General features: G+C 49.7%; 1 protein-coding gene across 1 annotated transcript; it reads left to right on the plus strand.

Annotated features, from left to right (window-relative positions):
- Positions 1-5,316: 5,316 nt before the first annotated feature.
- Foxq1 (forkhead box Q1) lies at positions 5,317-7,982 on the plus strand. Its single transcript, XM_046453610.2, has one exon. The coding sequence runs from the start codon at positions 5,919-5,921 to the stop codon at positions 7,161-7,163; it is 1,245 nt and encodes a 414-aa protein (XP_046309566.1). The 5' UTR covers positions 5,317-5,918; the 3' UTR covers positions 7,164-7,982.
- Positions 7,983-8,570: the final 588 nt, after the last annotated feature.

An 8,570-nucleotide genomic window follows, 5' to 3' on the forward strand; every position in this document is an offset into this window, starting at 1 on the left:
CTTCACATCTCTATCATAATCTTTTCTATATGATTTGCTAACACATGTTTGACATATCTGGGTTATCCACCTGTCAATTTCTGCCCAAATTTGGAACGAGAGGCTTGTTCAAAATTGCATGAGAGGCTTCTGAATTTTTCTTTCTAGAATACAGGCTAAGGCATTCTCACTTTTCCACTTTTCATCTGGAAACTTTGCTAGATTGATCAGTGCCAGAGTATTTGCCTGTCTGAGTTTCCAAAGACAATCTATCATTCCAAGATTAACGAATAATCTAAAGGAGAATCGAAGAGAAAAAAATACCTAATAAGAGCCTAGAAAATAATAGTGGAAGGGTATTTTTTTAATTCTTATAATTTTTTTAAGAGAGAGAGAGAGAGAAAGAGAATTTTAATATTTATTTTTAGTTATCGGCGGACACAACATCTTTCTTTTGTATGTGGTGCTGAGGATTGAACCCGGGCCGCACACATGCCAGGTGAGTGCGCTACCGCTTGAGCCACAACCCCAGCCCAAATTCTTATAATTTTTAAGAACTTACTATTAAAATTTTTCTAGATTAAAAAAAAAAAGCAAGGGCCAACAGCTTACCTGGCAAGGCAGGATACAAACCCAAGGTCATCTGTTTCCAAAGCCTTCATGTATCCAAAGAGTGGCAATGGTAAATTAAAACCAGAGGGGCTGGGGTTAAGTAGGAGAATTCACCCACATCCACCCCATTTGCACAAACCTAGACTGTGGGTCCAGTTACCAGGGACTACTAGCCAATGCAGGCATGATACAAGACCCTTCTGCAGAGCCATGAGGAAGACTCGGCTTTATTTTATTTCTTTGTACATCTTTTATGAGTGCATGCTGAGGATCAAACCTGGGTCCTTGCACATGCTAAGCACATGCTCTCAGCTCTACAACCAGCCCTTGTTTGCACGTCTTGATATCAGTACTACCAAGCATACTAACTAGATCTCATTTGCCACCCATCCCTCTTTTGTCCTATTTGTATGACCTTATGCTGATGGAGTTCTCCCCAGGGAAAAGGGAATCAGTTCTCTTCATGGAAAGACAGACTTCTTCCTATAGCAAGTAACAGGAGAGGCCTGATTTTTACTGATTTTTAATTTATTATGGAAGTTGACCGCCTCAAAAGTTAAAAAGTGAAAACTGAGTAATTTGTTGTCCAGGGAAGTAAAACATTTCTTGTTCTGCTTTTAATGCTCAAAATTTAAAGGACTTCAGGTAATAGGGACACTGGACAATGAGAGTCTCGCAGACCTGGTCATCGACGAAGAATGGGCTCCATGACCCCAGCATCAAAGCTGTTATCTTACTGTAATAAATTAGCCCTGGAGCTTTCTGTCCAATGTTACAGTAGGTAGGATCTTGTCTCTGGTTAATACGATTAGGCAGCTTTCTCAATGACCTCTCACTCCTATCATGCCAAGAGTAACTTATTTTATATCTTCACATCTTTTCTCCTACTCTTATTTATTCTTCCCAGATTTGTCCTGAGCTACTTTATCTCTTCTCCATTAGGGCTCCTACCACTTCCCACTCCCTAAGACCCACCACCTAGAAAAGGGTGCACTTAGTCCAGTAAGTTCAATGGGCCCTCATTGGGTTCCTTTCTGTTTGTGGTCCTGACTTTCAAGAGCAAACTTCAAGCACAGATGTGGAGTTTGCACCTGGTCAATAATACCCAGCCAGATCATGGGATGCTTTAGTTAAACCATGTCCATGGGCCAGAAGACCAAAAGGAGACTGTTCAAAAAAAGTAAGTGGGCAAACAAACAAATGAGCCTGATCCTATTAAAACATTTTTGGAAGGAAGAGGAAATAAAGATAAATAAAAATACCTAGGTTTTATCTATCCCCATACCCACCCTTTATCTCTGCAGAATTCTCCTGAAGTCTTCAGCATCCACATCTACAAAACAATCAGCCAGACTATAAACATAGGGGATAGAAAGGAATAGAAAGTATTCCTTTTCTTCCTGTGTTTTCACTAAGAGGAAGGGTAAGGAGGGAACTGGGTTTTACACTCCCTGAGGACCTTCTCTGCCACCTGACTCCCAGCCCCCAAGTCAGGGCCTTCTCCCTTACAGAGAGAGACTCCATGTGCATGCAAAGATCTACATTTTTCACTGGGGCTCTCAACATGAGCCCATTCTCTATGCCTCTGACTTCTCAATTCTTAACAGCATTATACTTATCTAGAGTCCAGGTTGCCACCAGAATTCTAAGTTTACCTTCTCTCCAGACCCACAGGTAAACAGTATGGCTACTGACAGAGGTTCACAAGATAAGTAAGAGGTAAAGCAGACATCTTCCAAGTTGCTGAGTGAATGTTATCATGAAGTCATTCTGTGGGTCCCCTTGTGCCAGGAGGTTGTCAGCTCTTCTAATTCATAGAACAAGTCATCAATATTTCCACAAATAGTCTGTTTCCAGTATACCAAGTCGCCTAAGGCATTTTAGAAATTCAATTCTTTCCTCCACAGGTTAGTGTTAGGGCAGTGAAAAGCAGATAGCCATAGTTAATTTAGTTTTTAGATAATATATGCATTATCTTCCCCCTCCTGAACCTTTTTTTAGGGAGGCAAAAAGATCATGGAAATGTGAACTTATCCTTTGCCATAGTTAGTCACTTATCTCCAAGGAAATTACAGGGCAAGGGAGAAAATGAGCTAATGAGTCTTACCTATAAGCATTCCATCAGGCTCCACCTACAGGCATTTGTTATTAACCCATCAATGGCATAATTCCAAAAGATTGAGAATAAAGGAGCAGAAATCACTAAGCATTTCTGGGAAACTTATGAACAAATAAAATAATGCATCTGTTGTTATTGTTTTTTGTTTTTGTTTATTTGCAGTGTCCGGACTCCTAAACTGTCCGACTTTGAGGATGTTGTGAATAGAGATACAGAAAATGGATGCCCTTCTCTTAACGTCTGCAAAAGGTGAATATCTCCCAGCTAATAGTAATAATACCAATATCAACCACAATGGGAAAGAACTGTTTTATTTCTGGTTTTAACTGAAGACAAATCAGTATATCCTCAGCCCAATGGTACATTTATATGGCAAAGGTATGGGATATAGCTATGAAGAGACTAGACTCCTGCCCTTGTGGTGCCTAGCTTCTAGTTCTGAGGGTCATTTTTCCCCTTTCCATGTGACCACCTCTTGCCATTCAGGAGAAGGGATCTTCCTTTTCAGAGTCTCCTTAAGGTTGCTGGAGGCAGCTCCTCAACCTGCCTGTTTCCAGCTCCAAAGACTTGAGTTACTCAGGAAACAATGAGGTTGAAAATTCTCCTACCTCCACCCTACTTCCTTGCCCCAGCACTCCTTTTCAGACTCCCTGGCAGACAAAAGACAACTCCACAGGAGAGTGCCCAGTGGGGTGGGTCCTAGCCCTACCTGAAATGAAGGTCAAAAGAAGGGCAGATGCAGTTGATGGAGGCTACCATAGGGGGAAAGCAGGGCTGCAGGTGGGGTGGGGTCCTTTCCTTGGCAGCCAACGATATTCTTTGGCCAGGAATCTCCCACTGCCCTTTCTGATCCTTTCTCCCTTCCCAGAGTTCTCTCTCCCCATAAAATAAGAATGAGCCCTCTTGTCCTGGTGAACCTCAAAAATTCAAAGGAGGCTAACAGTCATTAAGAATCTCTTTTATCCCTGGCCAAATCAATGCCGCTTTACCAGGCTAACTTCTTGTCCCAACCCAGTCCCCTCCCCAGATCCAGGGAACTATCAATTCTCAAGGCTAGAGCTAGGTAGACCCTCCCCACCCCACCCCACCCCACACAGAGACACTCATTCACTATTCCATTCTTAATCGACCCCCCCCACCTCAATAAACATGCATCCAATCTCCAAACCCCATCATTCTCCCAAGCACAAACTAACAGAGCCTTCCAAGGCTCTGTCATTTTGCCCACCCCATTCTCAATGCCTTTAAAACTCTTTGAATAAAGACAGGGGACTGTGTACGTCTTCTACACAAATGGTGGAAAGCAATAAAATAAACATCAAAGATGAGCTCCCACGTACTCGAGGCCCCGTCACTATTTCCAACAAAGGCAGGAAAAAGGAGGAAACTTCAGCATGGTAGGCAGCGGATTGGAAGTGTACTGTTCCTGAAGACCAGGGCCCCTTTTCCCGGGAGTGCTGACACCCCACAGGCTTCAGGCCCCTAGGGCCCTGCCGCGGGTCAAGGGCCGCCTCCTTTTCCGGACTGTTCAACACAGGTGCCACGGAAGCCACAGTAAAAGTCCTAAAGGAGGACTGGAGAGAAATGGCGGTAAATTTGTGATGCTCTTGGCCCAGGCCCTCGGGAACACGCCCTCCTAGTTGTTCCTGTTGATTGTCGGAGTCCAGAATAATGGGGCTGAGCTCAGCTGGCGTCTCAGGGGCGCAAGTGTAGGCAAGAGCCCCGCACAGAGCACCAAACACAGCCACCCCAGGAGGGTGAATGGGGACGCCACTGCCCTTCCCCAAGAGCCATTAGCCAGGTAAAGTAAGACAAAAGAAAAGTGAAAGTCAGAGGCCATTTAGCAAGCAAGAGTCATCAAAAACGGAGCATACAATTTCCACCCTGTGTTTTACTCATAAAAAGAAGGCGAGAAGACAAAAGGTAGTCTTTGGAAGGAAATCACAGGAAGGGGCACAGCACTTGGCTCCGGAAAGAAGTCCCTGCAAAGTATGTCCTGGGCGGCTTCTGCCATTCAGAACCTCTGCAGGGATGGAAGAACTATGCTTTCCTAAGAAGCACGATTTTCATTACAAGCAAACTCAAGCCGCATGCAGTTTAGGAAGGCCACAGGCCTGAGTAACTTCCCTGCTCCCCGCTGGACCCAACCCTCTCAGGTGCCTCCCTAGGAATATCCAGGGGTAGTCTCCCCCGCCAGGCACACTCGCCCAATCGCCTCCAGGAACTCCAGGTCGCAGGAACCCCAGGTCGCAGGAACCCCTCCCTCACCGCTGGAGGCCGGGTGCCCACACCTGAGCGCTGAAGCGGGAGGGAGAGCGGAGCCGCCCCACAAGCGCGCGCACAGGCACACTCACAGACACACGCACCCCCAGCCGCGCGCACGCTCCTCATTGGCGGGAGGAGGAAGGCGGGGCCGGCCAGACCCAAAACAAACAACCTGCGCCCAGCTACTCTGCGGCCGCGCCGCCGCGTGGCCTCCGCCTGGTGCGCGCCCGCGGGGTAGCCGCGGCCACCTTGGCCACCTCGTTCCCCCACCCCCTAGCTGTCTGCGCCCAGGCCCCGCCCCCAGAGAGCTGCCGCAGGGTTAAATTGGGCCGAGCCGAAGGTGGAGGCGAGACTCAGCTGCGGCCGGCCAGCGCGGACATGCTGCCCCAGAGGCCGGGGGCGGGAAGGCGGCTGCGGGTGCAGCGGCCTCGAAGTCTCGGCTCCACGGGTGCTAGCGCCTAAAGGCTCTGGATCCTCCTCCAAGGGTGACGTGCACATCATCCGGCAATATCTCCGTACCCCGAGAACGCCTGCCTGCTTGGGACCTGGGTCTCCAGTGAAGAACCTCTCCTGAACTCTTTAACGGATAGCAGATGCTCCGGCTTCTTTCCAACAAGAAATTCTTCTAAGCCCCGCGCTCTCGGCACTAGAGAGGGTGAAACTGCAGCCCCCAAACGCGTTCACCCCTAAGTCTGTAATCCCCGAACTAAAGACAGCGCTCACCCAACTCCTCCTGCACCCCTTTTGGTCCACCCAACTCACAGCCCCTCAAAAAATAAATCCAAAGGAAGAGGACTCTTACACGGAAAAGTGTGTCTCTCCGAAGGACGAAGGAGGGTTCCTGGGAAAGAAAGACCAGGACACGGAGCTCCGCGATTGCCTCTCCTGCCCCTTCCTAAGACTGCGCTAAAGAAAAGGGTACGGCACGGGGCGGGGACTGGGCATGAAGTTAGAGGTGTTCGCCCCCCGCGCGGCCCACGGGGACAAGCCCGGCAGTGACCTGGAAGGTGCGGGTGGCAGCGACGCGCCGTCCCCGCTGTCGGCAGCCGGCGACGACTCCCTGGGCTCGGACGGGGATTGCGCGGCCAACAGCCCTGCGGCGGGCGGTGGCGCCGGTGATCCGGCGATCGGCAGCGAGCACAGCTCCGACAGGGGCCCGGGTACCCAGGACGAGGGCCCGGCGGAGGCGACGACAGCGGCGGCGGCTGCAGGTAGAGCGGAGGCCGGCGCGACAGGTCGGTGCGCTGGGAGCGTGGCGGGCGGCGAAGGCGCACGCAGCAAGCCGTACACGCGGCGGCCCAAGCCCCCGTACTCCTACATCGCACTGATCGCCATGGCCATCCGCGACTCGGCGGGCGGACGCCTGACGCTGGCCGAGATCAACGAGTACCTCATGGGCAAGTTCCCCTTTTTCCGCGGCAGCTACACCGGCTGGCGCAACTCGGTGCGCCACAACCTCTCGCTCAACGACTGTTTCGTCAAGGTGCTGCGCGACCCCTCGCGGCCCTGGGGCAAGGACAACTACTGGATGCTGAACCCCAATAGCGAGTACACCTTCGCCGACGGGGTCTTCCGCCGCCGCCGCAAACGCCTCAGCCACCGGGCTACAGTCCCCGCACCGGGACTGCGACCCGAGGAAGCCACTGCCCGCCCCAACGTCGCGCCCCCTCCACCCGCGCCCCCTACCCCTGCCTCTCCTCGAGCGCGCTCGCCGGCACGCCAGGAAGGACGCGCCAGCCCCACGGGCAAGTTCTCCAGCTCCTTCGCCATCGACAGCATCCTCAGCAAGCCCTTCCGCAGCCGCCTGGACAAGGACGCGGGCCCCGGGGTACAGGGGGTACAGCTGCCGTGGGGCACCTCGCCCTGCGCACCGCTGCCCACGTATCCCGCACTGCTCCCCGCGGCTCCTGGTGGGGCCCTGTTGCCACTCTGTGCGTACGGCGCAGGCGAACCGGCGCTGCTGGGCGCGTGCGGGTCTGAACCGCAGCCCTCAGCGCCACCGCCAGCCCCGCACCTCCTGCTAGCGCCCCTTTCTACCGCCACCCCAGCTAAGCCATTCCGAGGCCCAGCGGCTGGCGGCGGCGCGCACCTGTACTGCCCCCTGCGGCTGCCCGCGGCTCTGCAGGCGGCCTCGGCCTGCGGCCCTGGCCCGCACCTGCCCTACCCAGCACAGACACTTCTGGCCTAAGCCATGCTGCTGAGCCCCGAAACTGTAGGTGCCATAGGGGACAAGAAGAATGCAGGCTCGGCGGGCTGTGCACTTTCTATCCAGTGAAAAGGAGACTTAAAAAAAAAATCAAACGTGCCTTAAAGCTAAAACATTTTGACAGAAGTGTTGTAACTTAGTCCAGAGTAGTTTCCCTTGTTTTTGATAACTTTACAGAGGACCAAAGCAGTTTTTATTATTTTAAGTTCTTGGCCGGGCCTGTCCTCTCTCCCTTATAAAGACTTCTCTCTCCTTACTACCCAGGCTGTTCCCTACTCCTCCTATGTTTGTTGCACCTTCCATTGATTCATTCCCCTCCCCCCAAAGCACATCAGGGAACCATTCTATAGGATAAATGATAATGACTACTGTTTGGGGTTTATTGGACCCCACTCCTGTACGTATGTGGTATTCACATGTGCGAGTGTGAGAGAGGTGTCAGAAAACCTTCCGTCACTTCTCTGCTATTGACCAATGCTTCACTGTGCCAAAAGAGGAAAAAAAAATGTTGGGTTTTGTAATTAAATTATTTATATATTTTTGAAACCTGAATCGAAAATGTTGCAGGCAACGGCTACAGCTTTATTAGTGGTTCTCTAACTGTGGTCTCTTTGGGCCAAGTAATTTCTTTAAAGGAAGAGTTAACATGTTTGTGGGGTGCCAGTCCACTTCCACATGAAAGCAAGTGTGATTTTTATTTTTAATATTATTTTATTTGTGTCTGTGTATATATTCGTGTATAAATTTTATGAAACCCAGGCATAGTGCTTATTTTTTAATAAAACCCACAATTGACTTATACACTTTGTGGTGATCAATTGGAGAAGCTTTTTGCCTTTACCCCACAAAAATGGGTTCAGGTTTGAGTGTCAAGAAACATCACCCAGGGATCAAAATATTTTCCACCATACTTTAATAAAGGTGGAAGCAGGTTTCCTTACCACACACACACACATTTCCAGGATAGGCCTTCCACAAATGATATTTCTTATTACCTTCATAAGTACTCATCTGAGGGTTATCAGAGAAATGATAAGATGTGCATGCCTCTCTCCCCCAAGAATCCTATTAGGAGGCTGATTGAGCTACAAGCATTTAGTCAAACCAATATTTTCAAGGAAATTGTATTTGGGTTCAAAAGGCTGTAAACTTTTTTTTTTTATTATTAAGACTATCACACCAATGAGTCTTCAAGCAGCTTTAAGAGCAACATAACTGTCAGAGCTTTTGTCAAAACAACACTATCCACCTTTTCAGGAATACAGAGGTTCATTTGGGTGTGGAAAAATGGTGGGGTTTTTTGTTTGTTTGTTTGTTTGTTTGTTTTTTCACTCCCCGAATTTGTGAAGCTATCATTTGTAGAGGTGGACAGTTGTTTTCAAATTAAGT

Source organism: Marmota monax, unplaced genomic scaffold, assembly GCF_021218885.2.
Source record: "Marmota monax isolate L192 unplaced genomic scaffold, Marmota_monax_Labrador192_F-V1.1 WCK01_AAM20220418_F8-fsc00029, whole genome shotgun sequence".
Classification (NCBI taxonomy): Eukaryota; Metazoa; Chordata; class Mammalia; order Rodentia; family Sciuridae; genus Marmota; species Marmota monax.